Source organism: Lampris incognitus, chromosome 3, assembly GCF_029633865.1.
Source record: "Lampris incognitus isolate fLamInc1 chromosome 3, fLamInc1.hap2, whole genome shotgun sequence".
NCBI classification, from domain to species: Eukaryota; Metazoa; Chordata; class Actinopteri; order Lampriformes; family Lampridae; genus Lampris; species Lampris incognitus.
The window spans coordinates 110,234,736-110,257,156 of record NC_079213.1 but is presented as its reverse complement, the minus strand read 5'-3'; the positions used below and the strand labels follow the sequence as shown (position 1 = coordinate 110,257,156).

Below are 22,421 nucleotides of genomic sequence, written 5' to 3'. Positions count from 1 at the left end.
GAGGAGGGTGGGGGGGGGGTTAAAAAGTAGTCCTACAAGCTGCAAAGTAACATGGTAGGCTTACCATAGCCGTTGGTTAGAATGAGGAATGTGTGTTTAAAGTAGCTGCGGTGAATGAGAAAGCCCGCGCCCCCCCCCCAAACAGGGTGACCGGTGCACGGAGGTGGGACCGACCATCATTCAAATGCCAAGGTACCCCTGAGAAAGACACACTGATATGCAAACACGACACTGAATGAATGTGTGTGTGTGTGTGTGTGGGTGGGTGTGGGGGGGGGGTGTGCCTGTCTTGTACATCACAGGAGTCCCACCTTGGTCAGGCTTGCTGCACGGGTGCAACAAAACACACATCATTTAGAAAGTGTAGCAGGACGAATGCATGACTGAGACGGGGTGGGACTCTCCTAATGGCGACTGGCGGCCATTGTTCTCAGCTATTTAATCGTATTAATGTCGGTTTGTAGCTACACGTTACCCAGAACCCACCCCTCTCCCCTCTCATGGTCCACGTCCCACGATGCTTTGCTAGTCACAGACCGTGTGAGCATGCAGACATGCAACCTAAGCCCCGCCCCTCTCTGCGTCTCTCATTCTCTCTCCTCATCTGTCCCTCTGTCTCCCTCTTAAATCCCTGCCTCCCTCCCTGCCTCTCCTCTCCTCTCTCTCTCTCTCGGTCACCACCCTACATTAGCCACCACCAATCAGCTATCAGCGCTGTGAGCCCTCCACCAGCCAATCAAATCACCCGGCCAACTCTGCAGCCCTCAGGAACCTGCAGTCACATGGAAGAGAAAGGAAGTTACTCAAACACACACATACTCACAGGTACAGCAGCCACCCACACCTTGATTAGCATGTGGAACTGTGAAACGGCCTCTATGTTTGTTTGTTTGTTTGTTTGTTTGTTTGTTTGTTTGTTTGTCAGGCTCCCAGATGACAGCAGCGTTCCCAAGAGGACTACATATGTATGTACCAGGGCACAGTACACAATATTTTACGCAGTTCTTACTTTAAACAGCAGTATTTTATGCATTGCTTTGAGAAAACAGGCTTATCATCAGCACACCATCAGCCCAACCAACACACCAAAAAGGGATTGCCGCCTTTTAGTAGAATACATTTCCTTTGGATTGAAGAAATATTAAAAAAATATTTTTCTCCAAAAAAAAATATATATTTCTCACGTCTGATAAAACATGAAAAGAAAAGCCAAATGGACTCCTTATAAAGTGGAAAATAATGAATGAATGTGTGGCAGTTGAGTGGAGGGAACTGAAGCTGAACGGATCCTCGTCCCAACATTCCGATTCCACTGAACTGCACCGGCCGGTCCAAACGGACCGGAGCCGCAGATGGGAAGAGTTCGGCCGGGCCGTACTAGAGTTACAGTGCACAATTTACAAGGCTCGGCGTTTTCGGGGTTTTTTTTTTTTTTTACCGATTTTCGCCGAAAAATACCCAAAATACCCGGATCCAAAAGTTGTCCCTGTTCGTGTGAGGTTAAGCAACAGTGCCCTCTTGTGGCGAAATTCGGCACGCTGGATGGCTTTGAAAAATAAAAACCGAAAACGCTGAGCCGTAACAATTTACCATCTGAACCTGTCACGGTTTTAACTTGTCAGCCAAATGTAGTGATTTCCCCCACCTTTGGCCCCCACCTGTAAGAACACGCAGAAGAAGAACACTGCTCGCACTAACTGACACGGGGGGGGGGGGGGGAGACCGGCAACAACGCCGGTCAGTTAACCGGAGCCCGCGTCGAACAAACCCACGTGGGTCATGAGTATTTATGGGCGCTGCATGTTGATACCGGCTCATCTGGACCACACGTGTTGGCTGCAGAACAACACGGGCCGCCGTGACGTCACCGTGACGCGGTGCTCGGTGGCCATATCAGCGACTCCCGGCTGAATGCGGAGAACATACCGCACACGGCCGCTTGACAACAGGTATGACACACGAGACGTGGTACACCGGCACACAGCCTCGGGTGGTGGGGGTTGTAGAACCTGAGAATGTAATAAATCCCCGATAATGTAATAAAAAATCTGCTCTTGAGTCCACTGAAAATGCAATAAAACCTGATAATGTAATAACTTCCTGATACTGTAATAAAGTGCATTTGCATGTCCAACTTTGACCTGTTGGTGGCGCTAGAGCTCTGGAGCTAGAGTTGCCAACACAGTATCACCGCTTGAACCCATTAATAGGTGGTCTGCTGTTAAATTATTACAATATTGAGGGAATTATTGCATTATCAGGACCTGCAAAATGAAGGCTAACCTGATCATGTAATAACCTCCTGTTAATGCAACACTTTATTACATTATCGGTAAAAAGTTTATTACATTATCAGGAAGTGCACTTTATTACATTATCAGGAAGTTATTACATTATCACGTTTTATTGCGTTTTCAATGGCCTCAAATGCATTTTTTATTACATTATCGGGTTATTACATTATCGGTAAAAAGTTTATTACATTATCGGGGAAGTGCACTTTATTACATTATCAGGAAGTTATCACATTATCAGGTTTTATTGCATTTTCAATGGCCTCAAGTGCAATTTTTATTACATTATCGGTAAAAAGTTTATTACATTATCGGGAAGTTATTACATTATCACGTTTTATTGCATTCCAATGGCCTCGAGTGCATTTTTATTACATTATCAGGGTTATTACATTATCGGGGGGATTTATTACATTATCAGGTTCTACAGGGGTAAACATTACTAATTTTTTCCCAGATTGGGGGCCTCCGTAGCCGAGTGATTACGATGCACACCATAAGGCCATATGGGGTTTGAGTCCAGCCGGCAACCTTTGTTGCATGTCACCCCCCCCCCCCCCTCTCTCTCATAAATACAACCACACTGACTCAGGCACGTTTTAGACACGTTCATACTGTAACGTGCATGGATAAGTAGACACGTTGGTCCTTGACTAACGGGCCGGACCCTTTAGTCGACTGGTTAACGTTGTCGCTTGCGGAGCGGGAGACACGGGTTCGCGTCCCGGCTGTGGCGACGGTCTCCCAGACTGCCCCCCCGAATTCACTGCAATGCTGGGCAGCTCAGCAGGCACCAACGTCGGCTCCCCCTCTGGAAATCAGTTTCAAGCCCCGGTCGGGAACGAGCCTCCGGTAATAAATAGTCTGTGGCTTAGACTCCTAATGCTGTAAGAGGCGAGCACCTCTCAGACGTTCGAGAACAGCGTCTGCTAATTGGAACTGTAGTGTAACTTCACTTTTTTTAAAGGAACCGTTGTACAGCTAACTTTAGGGCTACTGGGCAACATTACATGCTAGTGCATAGGACAAATCTGGGACCCTCCGGGTGGCGTAGCGGTCTATTCCGTTGCCTACCAACACGGGGATCGCCGGTTCGAATCCCCGTGTTACCTCCGGCTTGGTCGGGCGTCCCTACAGACACAGTTGGCCGTGTCTGCGGATGGGAAGCCAGATGTGGATATGTGTCCCGGTCGCTGCACTAGCGCCCCCTCTGGTCGATCTGAATTCAGCCCGGGGAAATATAGCCCTATGTTGCAAGATTAAAAAAACAAAACCCAAACAATCCTTTTTTTTAAAAAAGACTTGCAGTGAGTTTATGTCAGTAGTACAGCGTCAAGGGGGGCTTATTAAGCTTCTGGCCGACTCTCGGCAGCTTAAGGTTTCCGGTGTGTAAATCACTTTAGGTTACTGCAAAACCTTTTTTTATTTATTATTTATTTCTAGTTTTCCCCCTTATCCCACCCGATTAACCCAATGGCATATGGTTGGAACTCTTGTCGAATAACCCCCCTGGCTCACGTTTCCACAGGAAGGGGATAGGCGTAACACCAGCTTCCTTCGGCTGCTCTCGCTAGTTTACACGCTGAAGCCTCCCATGGATTGCATCACCCTCAGGCCGCGAAGGAGGCGTGGGGAGAATGCTTTCGGTTGCTTGGCTGCAGGCGCCCGGATGGGCCAGAGGGGTCGCTGGAGAACGACGAGTCCCCGAACACTACACCGATCTACACCCACTATCCCTCGGGTAAGGGTGGCCTAATGAAGGCCTGACCCCGTGGACGCTCTGGCCGGGATACGGCGAGGGCCGACTCGCAAGCTTAAGGTTTCCGGTGTGTAAAAACCAGTGGTGCCCTTAAGGGGTGGCCAGGGGTGGCCATGGCCACCCTGATACTATTCCTGGCCCCCCCAGCCACGAGTCGCATATGCAGAATATGCTTCTGATTATGCATAATATGCTTCTATCTGATATTTTGCATTAGGTGCTGTTCATTTAAATCAATAATGTATATTTTTCTTAACTCTCATATGGACAGTTTTCCACTAGGCTATGCAGTATACTGCAACAGCATCATAGAATTCCTGAAATTCAGTCATGGCTTTTGGTTTTGGTGTGCCACCCCAAGATTTTCAGTGGCCCCATTTGGCCCCCCCCCTATGAAAAATGTCTGGGGGCGCCACTGTGTAAAACCCTTCAGGTTACTGCGAAAGCTTTGGTTGCAGTGGTTTGAGTGTGTGACAAAACTCCACCCAGGCTGAATCTGGTCAAACCTTAGCAATGCTGTCCCCACTGCGGCGACACGAGGAAAGAAAACAAACCAACAACAGCAACAACAACACAAAATCAAAAAGAAAAAAGAAAAAAAAGAAACACAGCCAACAAGAGAAAGATTAAAACAGATGAGACCACTGTACAGCTTATGCGTCGAAATGACGTCACCGAGTGGGTCCGAAGAGCTGGGGATCGGGGCGCTCTTGGACACGTGGCCGTCTCAAAACCAGAGAATTAAACAATGCAGTAAAAACAACAACACAACGTTAAATAAAACCGTCTTAGAAACTTGCGCTGGTATAAAAAGTAACTGGTGCAGCCTCGACACGCGGCTCTTAAGAGCAGCCGTGTCTTCTTTTACATGCACAAAACCCTCACACGCACACACACACACACACACACACACAGACACACACCAGAGTCACTAAACACACTACGGCGTGTGTGTTTTCCCCACTTGTCCGCGTGCTGACGCGCAACGCCGGACGCCAGTCCCGCGGATACAGAGAAGAAGAACGAGAAGAGGTGGATGTGATCAGAGAGACGGAATAAAGGGAGGGGGGGGGGGACACGGAGATGGGGGGGGATGGTGTCCGTAAGCGGCGTCTCGTCCCCTCCGCTGAGACGGAGACAGGGGGTGTGGAGGATGTCTGGGGAGGGAGGACAGAGGGGGAGAGGGGGGTGGGGGTGGTGGTGTGTGGCTTCAGATGTAGGTGACAGCACCTTTGCTGTTCTTCTCCAGGGTGATCTCCACGTAGGAGGTGGGGACGTAGCCCTCCTCGCCGCCCTGCTTCCTGGCCCTGGTCCAGCCGTCTCCTTTGTCCTCCTCGATGATGTACAGCACCTGGATCGGGCGAAGAGAAACTCCTCGTCATCGCCACCCGGTGGGCAGAACAACACTCACGACACGCTAAAGCCACTTATCAACAACACAAAGGTGTGGGTGTGTGTGTGTGTGTGTTGCACAGGCACAGCAGTCACATTTGCCACAAAATGATCATCAAAATAATTAACGACCCAGCAAACAAAAACAGGTGTCTGCATCACCTCGTCTTCGGCCATCACCAGCGTACCCTCGTTCTGACCTGCGAGGCAAACAAATCAGAGTGAGAGGAGCTTACACGGACATCGAACTGACACACATGTATCTCAGATCAGGACCCCCCCCCCCCCATTGCCCCCAATTGTACCCGGCCAATTACCCCACTCTTCCGAGCCGTCCCGGTCGCTGCTCCACCCCCTCTGCCGATCCGGGGAGGGCTGCAGACTACCACATGCCTCCTCCCATACATGTGGAGTCGCCAGCCGCTTCGTTTCACCTGACAGTGGGGAGTTTCACCAGGGGGACGTAGCACGTGGGAGGATCACGCTACTCCCCCCCCCCAGTTCCCCCTCCCCCCCGCGAACAGGCGCCCCAACCAACCAGAGGAGGCGCAGTGACCAGGACACATAACCCACATCCGGCTTCCCCACTCGTAGACACGGCCGAAGTGTCTGTGGGGACGCCCGACCAAGCCGGAGGTAACACGGGGATTCGAACCGGCGACCCCCGTGTTGGTAGGCAATAGAACAGACCGCTACGCCACCCGGACGATTTTGAGTTGGCTCACACAAACACCGTGTTCCTTATACACTAGGAGGCCCCTGAATAGAGGACACAAAGGTGACCCGCTGGCTCCGTTTTTACCAGAGAGACGTCGACAGACAGCAAGACAGACGGACGGACGGAGGGACGGACGGAGGGACGGATGAAGAGATCGACAGACAGCAAGACGGACGGAGGGACGGACGGACGAAGAGATCGACAGACAGAATTCTATTTACTCAGGGCCGTGCCAACCGTTTCCAGGGCAAACCATCAAAGCACCCCCTGTCCTTAACTTGCACAGAGTTGTGTCCTCACCGTCAAAGGAATACAGCGCTTTGCAGTGTCCGATGACGGGCAGCGGGTCGTCATCATCAAACTCGTCATCAAACTCGTGGGGGTCCGGGTTGGGGGGTCCTGACTGCAGGGGGCTGGGGTGGTGGCGGTGGGGTGTATGGTGCTCCTGGTTTGTGTCATCTGTGTAACTGCCCTCAGGACTGGGGGAGGGGAGGGGGGGTTAAGAAGGGTCAATAGAAACCAAGTTTGTGCCCGAGATGCTAAAATATAGCACAACACAACACAACACAACACAACACAACAACGTTTTCAACCCCGCTCCGGGCAGCTCGGAGTTGTACACAAAACACAGTGACGCACAAACAAACAAATAACACAACACTCCAGGGAGCTAAATGTGAAATAAAATCTATAAGATCTACAAGTCATTCATATTGATATCAGTGTTTCTCAACCGGGGGTCCGCGGACCCCTAGTGGTCCGTGGTGTAATTGCAAGGGGTCCGTGAAAATAAAATATCTTTCAAAAAAAAGATCCTATGACATTTATAGAAATAGGATTATTTTACTCAGATGTGACTGAGACCTTTATCTACCTAAACTATAAAGGGTAACAGGACTTTTTTCTCTAATTACATCTGTTTCACAAGTGTAATTTATTGTATTTTAATAAGAGATCTCGCTCCCGTTTGCATTGTTAAAAGTTACTGAATACATATTCTGTGTTGTTACATATATCTGAAAGTTACTGAATACATATTCTGTTTTGTTACATATATCTGAAAGCTACTGAATACATATTCTTTTTGTTACATATATCTGAAAGTTACTGAATACATATTCTGTGTTGTTACATATATCTGAAAGTTACTGAATACATATTCTGTTTTGTTACATATATCTGAAAGTTACTGAATACATATTCTGTTTTGTTACATATATCTGAAAGTTACTGAATACATATTCTGTTTTGTTACATATATCTGAAAGTTACTGAATACATATTCTGTTTTGTTACATATATCTGAAAGTTACTGAATACATATTCTGTTTTGTTACATATATCTGAAAGTTACTGAATACATATTCTGTTGTTACATATATCTGAAAGTTACTGCATAAGAATTCTGTTTTGTTAACTATATCTAAGTTACAACTGAAAGCTCTTATTTTTGCCCCAAAGAGTGAATAAATGCTATAATGCAATTTAAAATGCAGTTTCTACTGTTTCTATCAAATTGCAACCCCCCTCCCCCAAGATCAGGTGGAGGGGTCCTCAGGGTAGATCAAAAATACGCAGGGGGTCCAGGACCCCGAAAAGGTCGAGAACCACTGGCCTTGTGGTGCAGTACACCCCGTATCGAATCCCGCACCAGGCAGGATTCTGAATTCAGTTTGATTGCATAAACGTGTGTGTGTGTGTGTGTGTGTGTGTGTGTGTGTGTGTGTGTGTACCTCTCTCTACCCTGAGGAGTGTGATGGTGGTTGTCAGCACTGTGTCTTCTGTCTCCTCTGGAGCTTTGCTTTCCTTCCACCTCGGATAACCACGACTAGAGACACAAGAGACAAAATGACAGTGTGTTGTTTCCTTGTTCGTTTCAGGTCCACGTCTCGTGGTGCATGTTTGGTTTATGACCTCCCACCTTAAAAAAAACCCAAAAACCTTCTATAGTCTTTAGACTGTGCATGCTAAATCTGTCATTTGTTTAAAGCTGCACACGCTAAGATACTACTCTTGCCTATTCTTTGGTAATCGTGTTTGTCAGAGCATGTTACCCTACTTGACCAGCAGGTGGTGCTATTTAACTACTTACAGTCACGTTTGAAAAGCAGCAATTGGCACTGGCTAAAGGGTGAACACATCAGGACCTGACCCCCTCTAGCAGGCAAAACCAGGAAATTAAAAAAACAACCAAACAAAACTTGTCCCTGTCTTTTAAAGCCCAAGTATTTAAAAGCCTTCCATGTTGTCGTCCCTCTATCTATCCCTCCCTTCCTTGTGCCCTTCAGAACACTGCTGTCCCTATTTCCAAAATGGTCGCTGGTATTTCAGGTTGTACTCTCTCCATCGCTTCCCTCTTTTCATCACCACGTCTCTCCTCACCTCGTTTTTGTGTATTTCAGAGCGCAGCTTCTCCATGTTACACATGGTCTCTGATATTTTAGGCTGTAAGCTGCTGGGGTCTCCCATCTGCGGGTTCTTCTCATAGACGTCCTTCATCTTGTTCAGAGCATCTCTGAAGGGCAGACGGACAAAAAGACACAGATGTGGACATGAAAAGGAGCGCCAGTAAACAAACAATCGGCTGGTTTGATAGAGGTACGTCTGATTGTCATCACCCTGCTTGCTTATTCTGTGTTTGGCCAGTAACCAGACCGGAAACAAGTTTTGTATTACATGCTTTGGTTTGGTATACATGGAGCTCACTCTGATCCGTGCAGTAATTTTCATCTCCATTGGGCAAAATGTTGCCCAGACATCACTTAAGAATGCTGGAACTCCTTGGCAGTTAGTTTAATATTATTGCTATGGGAGACAGGCTTTGGGAATAAGGTAATAATAATGATAAATAATAATAATACATTTTATTTGTACAGCACGTTTCATAATACTCGGACGCTCTACAGATGTTAAGGTAAACATAAAAAGCAACACACCAAAACCTAAACACATGTCTTTATGCATCCTCAGTAGTCCAGGTAAGAACATCAAAATAAGCTGAATCAGTTCATCTGGACACAACGTCTATTGACAGATACGTTTCATCGCTCATCTAAGTGACCTCTTCAGTCTCAACTGACTGCAGGTATCCCCACCCTGCTAAACGATACAGACAACAATACAGCGGCAAAACATATGCAAATATGGGCATGACCATTAAGTAGCGTTTCAATGGCCATGTGTACTGTTCACAGAGGATTTGGGAATGTTTGCAATCACAGCATTGTAAGATGGCGATAGATGTACTCTTTGCCCCCCCCCCCCCCATCAGTTCAGGGATGACCGTTCCCTCTTCATATAGATGGCCTCTGACTCCCGATTTAAACCAGCATTCCTCCCTATCAAGGATGTGCACATCCTCATCCTTGAAAGAGTGACCACTGGCCTGTAGATGGTATAGACTGTGGAGTCCTGGCCTGACGTGTTAGCTCTTCGATGTTGTGCCATTCTTTTGGCCAGCATCTGTTTTGTTTCCCCAATGTACACGTCACGGCAATCCTCCTGGCACTTAACAGCGTACACTATATTGCTCTGTTTGTGCTGGTGGACCCGATCCTTGGGGTGGATTAATTTCTGGTGCAGCGTGTTTTGGGGTTTGAAAGCAACTGATACGCGGTGTTTAGAAAATACATGTCTCAACTTTTACGACACTCCCGCGACATAGAAATCACCACTGGTTTATGCTTAGGCAGCTGTTGTCTTTCTCCTCTCTTCGATTGGCTGGTGCACTGTTTGGGCATCTGCCTGGCTTTGACAAACACCCAGTTAGGATAACCACACTTAACCAGGGCATAAAACAGACAACATTAATCACACATTAAAATCAATTCTGAAGAGGGGAGTTTTGATTAATGATGCGAATATGGACTGATCGATGCAATCTCCGATGTGTTTGGGGAGGGAGGTCCAGAGGGAGGGGGCAGCTATGGAGAAGGCTCTGTTGCCCCAGGTCTGGTGCCTGGTGCTGTGTGGTGGAGACAGGAGGTTTGCGTCAGAGGAGCGAAGGCAGCGGGGAGGAGTATGGTAGTGGAGCAGGTCAGTGAGGTAGGAGGGGGCCTGGTTATGGAAGGTTGTGAGTGAGGACTTTGAATTGGATCCGTTGTGGGACAGGGAGCCAGTGGAGGTTTTGGAGGAAATGGGTGATGTGGTCACAGGAATGGGAGTGGGTGAGCAGGCGGGCAGCAGAGTTCTGGATGTGCTGGAGTTTGTTTAGGACTTTGGATGATGAGCTGTAGAGAATGCTTTTGCAGTCGTCAATTTTGGATGTGATGAAGGCATGGATTAAGGTTTAAGCTGCAGAGAAGGAGTGATGGGTGGAGATGAGCTATGTTTTTTTTAGGTGGAAAAAGGCAGTTCTGATTATTTGACTGATGTGATGTTCAAAGGACAGGTTGTTGTCGAAAATTATTCCAAGGTTGCAGATGAGGGAGAGAGAGTGGAGTTATTGATGGTAAGACAGAAGTTGTGGCTTTGATAAAGGATTTGTGACCGATTATGATTATGTCAGATTTACAGTTTGAGGAAGTTAGCCTGCATCCATGATTTGATTTCAGTGAGACAGTTGGTCAGACTGGAATAAATTGTAGAAGTGATGGATTTAGTGATGTAGAGCTGGACATCTTTGGCGTAGCAGTGGAAGTGGAGACCATGACAACGTATGATGTTACCAAGGGGGACCATGTAAAGCATGAATGGGAGAGAACCAAGCACCAAACCCTGGGGGACACCTTGGGAAAGAGGAGCGGTGAAGGAGGTGCAGTTGTTGATACTGACAAACTGTTGTTTGTTTGTGAGATATAACTTTAGACAGGAGAGGGCAGTACCAGTGATGTTGAGGGAGAATTCAAGGCGGGAGAGAAGAATGGTGTGGTTGATGGTGTCAAAAGCTGCAGTGAGGGCAAGGAGGATGAGAATGATGAGGTGGCCAGAGTCTGCGGAGAGGGGGTCATTAGTGACTTTAAGGAGTGCTTTTTCTGTGTTGTGCTGTGAGCGGAAACCAGATTGAAATGGTTCCAACAGGTCACTGGAGATGAGGTGAGCTTTGAGTTGGGAGGCGACAACACATTCCAGTATTCTGACAGAAATGGGAGACTGGAGATAAGCCGAAAATTGCTCATGATATCAGGATTGGGTCAAGGTTTTTTGAGGGTAGGGGTGACATTAGCCAGTTTAAGTGTATGAGGGACTGAACCAGAGCTGAAGGAGGAGTTACTGATTTCTGCGATGAGTGGGGAGCTAGCTGGGAGACAGTCCTTAACAAGATTGGATGGGATGGGATCGAGAACACAAATGGAAGTTCTCATTCCTGCCATAGAGTTGGACAGCTCCAGTTGGGACACAGGGGAGAACTTTGCCAGAGGCTGAGTGGGGGGGGGGGTGGAGAGGGCAGGGGAAGTGGTCAGGTTGTTGCAGATGGTGTCAATTTTAATTTGGAAAAATGAAAGGAAAGAGCTGCACTTGTTAACTGTGAAGGAACTGGAGGTATTGTCAATGGGTTTGAGAAGTTTGTTTATTGTGGAAACGAGAGCCTTGGGGTTTGTGGAGCCACAGTGTATGGGGTAACGTTACCTAACATTACATTTTTCCTCTGGTTTTAGGATTTTCGTCCATTCATCAAAAATGTCCAAGAAGCAAGCTACATTAAGTAATTACTTTGATGTTGCAACACCTCCAAAGAAATGCCAGACTGAACCTGTACATAAAATACATGTATTTGTGGAGAAGCGGCTACAGGCTGCAGGCCCTGTGATGGCCTGGCGGCCTGTCCAGGGTGTTTCCCCGCCTGCCACCCAATGACTGCTGGGATAGGCTCCAGCAGCCCCGCAACCCTGAGAGCAGGATAACTGGTTTGAATAATGGATGGATGGATGGCTGCAGGAATTAGCCTGGCTCCAAACAGATGACGACCACACAGAGAAGTGGTACAAAATATGCCGTGAAAATCCCAATCTTGTGGATAAAAGCAGCGTCTTTTATATAGGGACAAAAAATTTTAGTCATCCAGATTTTGAAAAGCACGAGAAGAGTAAAGCGCAAGTGACCATAGTGCAAACTATTGCTAACAGGTAAAGCAGGATCAGAAATCCACTCACCCTCTTGACATGTGGCAGGACAAACTGAATGAAGAACAGCATCAAGCACTGCATATTTTCTGTTGGCCTTTCACAAAGTGAAACATGCATGCCCAATGCGTTCATATGAGGAGGATATTGTGCTTTTCAAGAGGCTTAGAGTTCATGTCGGGAGTGCATATCATTCACGAGAAAGGGGGACCCGCATCATGCAGAGCATCACACAGGCAATCAGTTCAGAATTGAGTGAAAAACTGAAGGCAGCTGAATTTTGGGGCGTGCTCTTTGATGGATCAGAATACATAACACAAGTGGAGCAGGAAATTGTGTACATTGTGTCTGTGTCTAGCTATGGAGGAGTTTACCTCGGATTTCCTTGGATTAATTAATTTGGGTGTGAACCGAGCAGCACAGGACATATTGAATGGACTGGAGCAGCTCTTCCATACTTGTGGTGTAGGGGATCAGTGGAAGACGAAGTTGGTCTCGGTGTGTACAGACGGAACAGCAGTCAACGGTGGAATGTACAATGGCGTCGTTCCTAAATTGCGTCAGATGGTGGCGATAGGGGATTCCCTTGTGCATATTCTGTGTACTGCCCACACCCTCGAGAACTGCACCAAGTCAGCTGATCGCACGGTACCATACTGTGAGACATTTAATGGCTCCGTTGTCAAGTTGCTGAGTTTTTTATTTACAGAGAGGGGGCGCGAAAAGAACAGAACAACTAAAGAAGATATGCGATGAGAATGGCATTCTATACATCCATCCATTATCCAAACCGCTTATCCTGCTCTCAGGGTCGCGGGGATGCTGGAGCCTATCCCAGCAGTCATTGGGCGGCAGGTGGCCTCTTGTGAAACTAGGAAAGCTTCACAACATCAGATGGCCTGCATGGAGGCAAGAGACTTTGTTGAAAATATGGAGGCTATTACCTGCCATTCAAATTCAAGTAGCTACAAGTGATGACAGTGACCTAAAACATATCTGCACAGAGCGCTGTCAGTGTTCCCTGGCCAACACGCTTGACACTGGAAACATTTTACAGTTCACCTCCCTCAGGTTCCAGCAAGATAAACTGACTATTGGTGAATGCAGAGATGAGCTCATGGTAGCTGCTGGACAGCAGACACTATTGCTTGACAGTGAAGGCGAGTACAGGAAAGAGACTGTTTCAAATGCTGATGCTGACAGGGACAAGGCTGACGTATTGAGAGGTCTAATTCACGAGTTCAAAAGCAGATATGGCTCCCTTAAGTCCTGTGATCAATTTTAAATTTCTGATCCTTCAACATGGCCTCAAGAAATGCAAGACCTCCACAGTTTTGGCAACGCAACTCTTACTAACATCTTCCAGAGATATGAGGCCAGCTTGACTGTTGACAGAGACTCCACTGTAAGAGAATGGATGCGTTTAAAGCAAGCGAGAAAACGTTTGGCAGCCTCCTCTGTCTATGACTTGGTCAACACAGTGAAGATAAGTCATCCAGATAGTTACTCCAACGTTCATAGAGTCCTTCCGTTGTCCCCTTACACTGCCCTTGAGCAGTGTTGCATGTGAGAGGGGATTTTCATGACTCAGTATAATAAAAAGCAAGTACAGATCCCGCCTGTCGGACTCTCGCCTCTCATCCCTGATGCACATCCACTTGTCTAAGATGACAACAGAGACTTTTGACTCGAAGCCAGCTGTAGACTTATAGATGCAAACAGCTAACCCAGATTCAGCTAGGGAGAAAGAAGTAGGCCTACATTTTCCTCTGCCATGTTTGAAAGAGAGGAAGACAGCGATGAGAGCAATCAGGAGGGTAGTGATGACCACGGCTTGTAGGATAACTGTGCCGCGTAAAGACTGAGTACCAAGCAACATCTCCAGGTGCTCCCTTGAGAACCAGACCAAAAAAGTTAAGTGCACCCCTGCCAACTACCCTATTTTCTGCTCCACCCCCTCTGCCGAGCCAAGGAGGGCTGCAGACTACCACATGCCTCCTTCAATACATGCGGAGTCGCCAGCCGCTTCTTTTCACCTGACAATGAGGAGTTTTGCCGGGGGGACGTAGCGCGTGGGAGGATCACGCTATTCTCCCCAGTCCCCCCCTCCCCGAACAGGCGCCCCGACTGACCAGAGGAGGCGCTAGCACAGCGACCAGGACACATACCCACATTCGGCTTCCCGCCCACAGACACGGCCAATTATGTCTGTAGAGACGCCTGACCAAGAGGTCTAAAATATTTGAGGGAGTATTATTTGAAAACTAGTTTTGGTTTGATTTTATACTTTACAAACAACCCAATGTGGTGAACTTCATTTGGATTTTTGACTGTTTTTTTTCCATATGTAAGCAGATATTGTGATATATATTGATGTTTTGTAAAATTCCCAATGATTATTGTGATAATTGTGATAATATTTTCCATATTGCCCAGCACTAGTCTAAGGGTTAAAGTTTACCATCCTACCTCTGGTCCACCTCTTTCTGGAGCTCTTTGCTGAGCTCGTCAATCCTCTGCTGCAGCCTCTTCCTCCTCTGCTCTGGGGGCAGGTGGCTGAAATCCTCCAGAGATGGAGCCTGGTGGGGGGAGAGGGTTAACGGTCAAAACTCTGCGTACATTGGTCAATCTCATTTCAAAGGCTTAGAAAGACTACACAACTTTTTTTTTTTAAGGTCAGACCCGTTCAGGACTAGTTTGGGGAAACTGCAATGAATAGTCAGTACAGATGTGTGCTTTGTGTGGGGAGGGTTTATGATGAGGCATTTTGTAAAAAAAAAAACCAAAAAACTGAGATTTAAATGTTTAATTGTTGCTCATTTTTCCTATTTATGCGAGGACTATCCTAACAGCTGAAGAAACCTTGAAGATACCGAGCAGCCGAGGAGCGGTTTAACCCCCGAGAAATGTAATGTGGGACGAAATTAAGATGTGAACAACTTCGGTCTGAATCGGAAGAAAAAGGCTCAGAAGTCAATTGTTTGTTTGCCTCCTCATCCCATTAGTATTTATTTCAAGCATTTCTGAGTTATGCAATTTGAATCTCAACGAGTCGGTTCAGATGGTGCAGGGAAGGCACTGTATGGTCTCGGTAGACCAGGTAATAGCCCATCGAAGTGAAAGTGCAAAAAAAACTTTTAAGAGACGTGCAGAGATAAAATGTTATCTTTATGTACACTTTCTAATTTCTTATATTCTGTTCTAATGTAAGAACCTTTCACCGATATGATGCAAGTACAGTACTGCTCAGTGTTGTAGTCGAGTCTCGAGTCCCCAGTGTTCAAGTCCGAGTCCCCAAAGAAAAGTCTGAGTCAAGTCCCTTTTACCTGAGTCTGACTCCGAGTCATCAAGGTTGAGTCTGAGTTGAAGAAGATGGGCTCATACCCTCCAACATGAGGGTATCCACGTGAATCCGCATGTAGGTGGCACACACACGTGTCTGCCCTTGCACGAAATTAAATAATGTTACGGTATTAATACAGCTATTAATATCTTATGCCAAATTATTAGGGCCTATTAAAAAAAAATTAACAAAAAACCGTCTTTATCAATTAACAAGTCCGAGTCCACATCTCCAACTTTCGAGTCCGATGCAGTCAATGCTCGAGTCCGAGTCCAAGTCCGAGTCATCAGTGCTCAAGTCCAAGTCGAGTCACGAGCCCTGAAAATCAGGACTCGAGTCGGACTTGAGTCCGGGTCCTGGACTCGAGTACTACAACACTGGTACTGCTACAGTTCGCTGTAATATATATGCTACCTTGACAGCATGTCAGTTTATTTCTTCAAATAAAATAGAAAAAGAAATCCTTTACAAAGTATTTCTGATGTTCCTGAGTGAGAAAATAAACCATTGTAACTGGCAGGACTGAGTAACTAGTAGCTAGTAGGACTGAGTAACTAGTAACTAGCAGGACTGAGTAACTAGGTACTCTAATTCTAATAGGGGAGGCCTATCGGTGAGTTGTCTATGGCTACACAGGTGATTTTTACTGACGCAGGTGGGAAGACATGCACTACACACCACACCGACACTGCTGGGTCTACTTGTTAACACACACACACACACACACACACACACACAAACCACTTACCATCTTGACTGACCACTGAGCCGTAACGTATGAACCATGCCAGTTGGGGACAGACAACATGGAAAGCTTATTAGTGGTCAGTTCGTCAGCCAGCCAAACAGCCAGTCAGTATACTAATCAATCAGCCAATCAAACACTGGTCTATCAGTCCATCAGCAAGTCATATGTTACGCAAGGCTGCCAAGCAGGGCAGTTACAGCCCCTTTTCCACCGCCGTCACTTGCCTCACTGTCCTGTGCCAGCAAACCACACCAACTGGGCCGTACAATGTTTCCGAAACAGGTCCAGGAACTTTCTAATAAATCCAAGCTCCGAGACCCACTGGGGCACAGCTAGCAGCGGTGAGTATCACTGACTGGTTGATTGCAATACTCACGAGGCGGGCCAACCGCCATCCTTGAATAACCGGATACATGGCAGATAGAAACTGGCAACAGACCAACTCCTAACCACATCACTGCCACTTTGCTGAACCGTCACCTTCTGTTTTCTTCTCCCTCACCGTTTCAGTTGACTGATAATGAAATAGAAGCAAAAAGAGAAACGAGGGTGTCTGGGTATTGTAGCGGTCTACTCCGTTGCTTATCAACACGGGGGTCGCCGGTTCGAATCCCCGTGTTACCTCCGGCTTGTTGGGGCATCCCAACAGATACAATCGGCAAGGCTCAGCGTTTTCGGTTTTTATTTATCAAAGCCATCCGGCGTGCCAAATTTCACCACAAGAGGGCACTGTTACATGACCTCACACGAACAGGAACCACTTTTGGATGCGTGGACACATAAAATCCGGGTGAAAATCAGTTTAAACCGATCTGCTGATTTTAAAAAAAAAACCCGGGGATTTTTCGGTGAAAATCGGTAGAAACCGAAACCGCTGAGCCTTGACAATCGGCCGTGTCTGCGGGTGGGAAGCCGGAAGTGGGTGTTCGTCCTGGTCGCTGCACTAGCGCCTCCTCTGGTCGGTCGGGGCGCCTCTTCGAAGAGGGGGGGGGAACTGGGGGGAATAGCGTGATCCTCCCACGCGCTACGTCCCCCTGGTGAAACTCCTCGCTGTCAGGTGAAAAGAAGTGGCTGGCGACTCCACACCTATCGGAGGAGGCATGTGGTAGTCTGCAGCCCCTCCCCGGATCGGCAGAGGGGGTGGAGTGGCGACCGGGACGGCTCGGAGGAGTGGGGTAATTCGACAGGCACAACTGGGGAGAAAAAGGGGGACCACCCCCCTCCAAAAAAGTGAGAAACGAACCCCGGTCACAACAAAGTTCCCGATACAAATACAGTTGAGGCATTGGGCGAGACCTTTATGTTAGCGAGCCAGCAGAGCCAGCAGACAGAACACCTGACTTGTCAGTAAGCTGTACAATCCAGTAACGTGCAGCGAGGTCCATGGCTGGGTAGGCAGTGAACTATATTTATGTGGGCCAGAGAGAGGCGCAAGCGGACTCTGCCTCAGCAGCCTGCATTCACGAATGCTAGCTTTGGGAGCAAGCCGTCCTGAATAGGGCATGCCTTTTATTGATGAAACAACAAGTTTTACATGATTTGTTTTTTTTAATGATTTTTTACAACAATAAATGAATAAATAAACATTTTTGGGTGACTATCATGATCTTTCATTTTTTTTTCTTCTTGTTAGCCTGGGTGAGGCGCTGCCTACCCTGCCTCCCCTGACTCCACATCACTGGTACAATCATTCAAACAGCAAAGCAGCAGGTAATCTGAGGGCTCCTAGACAGCTTAAACAAGCTAATTAAAGGCATAGCTGTAACCCGAGAGCTGAACGAACCGAAAGCCAAGAGAAGTTTTGGCTCGGCACTGAAGATTATTGACAAGTCTGCGCTAAACGGTCAGGCGCCACGCAGCGCCGCTTCACAGCCCGCTGACACGGGATTAACACGGCCCCGCTAACACATCCGCTCGGCACACTCATCGCTTCAGAAACACGCCGACGACCGCGAACCACAGCCGTACTCAGGCCACACTCGTGAGGGTTAACGGCGTGTCGGCCCCTCCCTCCCCACACACCACTGCAATCACAATGTCACAACCCCCCAACACAAAAACCCCTTCCCCACAGCAAACGAAGCACACACACACACAGCACACACACCACTGCACACTGTCAATCACCAATCCGCAGGCCTGTGATTGGAGTAAAAGCCTTTCTGAGTCTAAACAAAGGGAGAGAGAGAATGATAGTGAGAAAAATACAAAGAATGAAATGAGAGCATCTGTCAGAAAGAGGGGCAAGTTGTGACATAGGAGGGTACAGAGAGAACCACACCAAGAGAGTGACAAGACACAGAAAGACAGGAGAAGCAAACCAGAGAAAAAGCGGGTGGGAAAACAGACCCCCAACAAATCACTCCAACATGATGCTACTTCCTGGCTCACCCCTCTCCTCAGGCCTCTGAAAGAGGGAATTCTGGGTACTGTGGTCTTTATCTCAGACAGACAGTAGCCTACCGGGTCTGAGCTGAAGCGGGGAGTAGGGGGGAGGTGGGCTGTGGGCCGGAGGCGGCGAGGGCGGGAAGAGGGGGGAGGGGGAGGAGAGGAGGAAGGACACTGGCGAGGGGGAGAGTGAAAAAGGGAAAGAAAGGACAAAGGGGGGGGGGGGGGAGGGAGGGAGAGAGATAAGAACGAGACATGTACCGGATCGAATTTTGCCCTGTTAAAAACCTCTCACCCCTCTCTGCTGTATCGGTAAAGCGACGCCTCGCTTCTCTAGGGACCTTTTGAAATGGTCGGTCTTCCCTTACAGACTCTGTTATGGATGTGAGAGTGTACATAATGAAATCATTAGCGGCTACACAGACACTCCATTAATCTAAGCAGTCAGCAGGTAGGCACACACGATGGCAGGCGTGTATACATGCACACATGGCCTCACACCCAATCCATCACACAACTTCCTGGTTGTGTAAGGCAAAGCAAACTGGCAGGCAGATAGCTAATGATTAACTGACACGGTCTTAATGGCGGCGGGGGGGGACAAGGTCCAGTCAGAAGTGTGTCGGCGAAAAGATTTAAGAAACTGCGCTTACAAGCACAGCAAAAACCACTGGTCTAGCAAGGTGACGGGGACCAACCAAGGAGGGGGGGAAAAAACAAACTATTGTGAAACACAAAGTCAAAAACATGGACAAAGACCATCCATAACCGTCTTTGTACCTTTTCTTTAAGTTAAAAAGTACAGTCTAATGCTTGGAGAGCGGGGGCGGGGGCAGGGTGTTGGGTAGAGATGGAGGGGAAAAAAAAAACAAACTCAGACTGTGTGTGTCCAGGATATGACAAAACCAGCACAGCTCCAACTATACAACTTTTAGCCACAGGGTGGGGCTTTTATTGCTCAGGATGGCTGGGCTGACTCACTGTAATGAGTCCATGACAGAGCATTGCTAATTACAGCACTGCTGGACGCCGGGAGGACCGTCTCAGCCCAATTAGAGGGCATATGACAGCAACAGCTTCCTGGTCCTTTTGTTTTTGAAGGCATTTGTGTTTTGTATTTTGTTTGTTGATTTCAGCGCTGCAAGTGTAGACAAAGGGGTGGAACAAAGGCTGGGTCATCAGTCCCACTCTGACAGATGGTGGTTTGAGCGTGCAGCATCTTGCCCGAGTATTGGTTTTACCAGTGCTAGTGTGGCTATTTAACTGTTTTCCCTCTTTATTGGGTAAATTATAGAGTGGCGAGTTATCAGGACAGTGCACTGGATTCAACCTTACGACTCGCCTGGACACAGAAGGTAACCTGGACCTCCGATTGCCTCCGCCACACTTCTTACCTTGGGTTTCTTCCCGAACAGCCAGAGTTTGTTCTTGGCCTTGCCCATGGAGTGCTTTGGGTCAGATCGAGGCCCGGGGCCCCCGTCTCTGTCTCTGTCGCCTTTGGGAGTGGCGCTGATGGTTCCGTCCGAACCAGTCCTGCTCAGGTTCTGACTGAAGTCCTCAAAGGGGAAGTCCCCCGGTGGTTCAAAGCCCGACTTGAAGGACTCGATCACGATGGAAGAATCCTTGGCGGAGGGGAAGGGGAGGATAAAAAGAGAGGGATCAGAGAGACACGTAAATAAACAAGAAAACAACCCCGGACACAATTTTGGGGGTAAAATTCTTTTCTCTCCCCTCCCAAACCCCAACCTACCCTTCGCTCATCCACAGCTTTGGCGGCAGAGACCATTCCCTCCAAGCATTTAGAAATGATCGGGACGACTCGCCGCTCCACCTCGGCGAAGCTCCGGTATGTCTCTCCCAGCTTCACCGTCCGGCGCTCATCCATGTCCTGCAGGTTCTGTTATGTATGACGCAGGGGGTGGAATGAACACAAGACGATGGCCCAATTCGGTTTTGTTCTGGTTCAGGCTAGTGAGCGCGTCATTTCTAGCCATTTCTGCTGGTAAACAGCCTTGACTACGAGTACTAACAGCTTCTTTCGGCTGCTAAGGGAGTAAACTACATGTGTGGATGGGGGCTTTATTCCCCGTGTGGCTCAATGGGCAAAATATAGGTGAACAACAGCGCTGCACTGACATGGACGACCCCACCGGAACATTTCACCAACACTGCCGCGCACCCACTGTAAGGCAAGGTGTTTAAAATGATGCACGATTTATGTTAACGAGGAAACGCCTCGATGATCAGCTCTGGATAAACAGCGATGGGGAACATAACAGAGGAAGTAGCGCTCTTTGTTCAGAGTCCTTCCTCCTAAAAAGGACAGACTCCAAACATTTTTTTGTGCATGATCTGAAAACTATTGGGCGAAGGTTTTTTTTGTGCGTGTGGCTTTTTTGCCCCTTTTTCTCCCCAACTGCACTTGGCCAATTACCCCACTCTTCCGAGCCGTCCTGGTCTCTGCTCCACCCCCTCTCCCAATCCGGGGAGGGCTGCAGACTCCCACATGCCCCCGCTTCCTTTCACCTGAAAGCGAGGGGTTCCGCCAGGGGGATGTAGCGCGTGGGAGGATCACGCTACCCCCCCGAACAGGCGCCCCGACCGACCAGAGGAGGCGCCAGTGCAGCGACCAGGACACATACCGGCTTCCCACCCGCAGACACGGCCAATTGTGTCTGTAGGGACGCCCGACCAAGCCGGAGGTAACGGGAGGATTCGAACCGGCGATCCCCGTGTTGGTAGGCAACGGAATAGACCGCCATGCTACCCGGACGCCCTTGGCAGATGCTGATGAGCAAAACTGAAATTGAATAATAACACTTTAAGCCCCGATGACATGACAGCCTCTTCTTAAGAGAGGGGGCCGAGACTGACCACGGCAGTTCACAGGCCTTTAAGAGTCGAGTACAACCACGGCCGTTTACCTTGAATATGTGTGGTATGGCATTGTTGAAGTGTTTCCACTGTTCCGCGTTGAAGTTCTGGAGCTGTGCCGCGTATTCATTCTTACTCTCGTCGGCCATGTGGGTACGCAGGTAGAACTGGGATTTAGCCTGGAGAGAAGCGGTTCAGACGTTATCTTATAAAGGTGCACCTACAGTCATTTAAATTGAATATTCTTCTTCTTGCTAATAATGGCAACAGGTGAACTTCTGAACCTCTCATACACACAAGAGGAATCAGATTCTCGTGCCTGCTTATTTGACCGAAACTACACGGGATACAGCTACACACAACACAAAAACGGCTTACAGGAGAATGAACGACAACCGAGAGCGTTTATGTTGGAGGCGGGTCTTTCCTACCTTCTCCACCTCTGATTTGGTGGCGTTGATGTCATTATCTAACCTCTCGTAGCTCAGCTGAGATTTCTCTGCCTCCTTACACTCTCTCTCAAATTTCTTTTTACTCTGAGAGACACACACATACACAGAGAGAGACAGAGAGACAGAGAGATCGAGAGAGAGTGAGATAGAGATCGAGAGAGAGACAGAGAGAGAGAGACAGACAGAGAGACAGAGAGAGAGCGAAAGAGAGACAGACAGAGACAGACAGAGAGAGACACAGACAGACAGAGAGAGACAGACAGACAGAGAGAGAGCGAGGGAGAGACAGACAGAGACGGAGACAGAAAGAGAGAGAGAGAGACACACACAGACAGACAGACAGAGAGAGAGAGAGAGAGAGAGACAGACAGACAGAGAGAGACAGACAGAC

At 48.1% G+C, this 22,421-nt stretch overlaps 1 protein-coding gene across 1 annotated transcript in view; it reads right to left on the bottom strand.

Annotated features, from left to right (window-relative positions):
• Positions 1-5,110: 5,110 nt before the first annotated feature.
• The window catches only part of fnbp1l (formin binding protein 1-like), a 67,207-nt gene continuing 49,896 nt past the window's right edge, over positions 5,111-22,421 (bottom strand). The window contains exons 6-15 of the mRNA XM_056277688.1: positions 22,010-22,114; positions 21,629-21,757; positions 20,455-20,601; positions 20,099-20,326; positions 14,695-14,804; positions 8,546-8,678; positions 7,897-7,991; positions 6,464-6,642; positions 5,608-5,645; positions 5,111-5,404 (exon numbers count right to left, since the gene is read on the bottom strand). Coding sequence (XP_056133663.1) covers positions 5,264-5,404; positions 5,608-5,645; positions 6,464-6,642; positions 7,897-7,991; positions 8,546-8,678; positions 14,695-14,804; positions 20,099-20,326; positions 20,455-20,601; positions 21,629-21,757; positions 22,010-22,114 — 1,305 coding nt within the window. The 3' untranslated portion in view covers positions 5,111-5,263. The remainder of the gene's footprint in view (positions 5,405-5,607; positions 5,646-6,463; positions 6,643-7,896; positions 7,992-8,545; positions 8,679-14,694; positions 14,805-20,098; positions 20,327-20,454; positions 20,602-21,628; positions 21,758-22,009; positions 22,115-22,421) is intronic.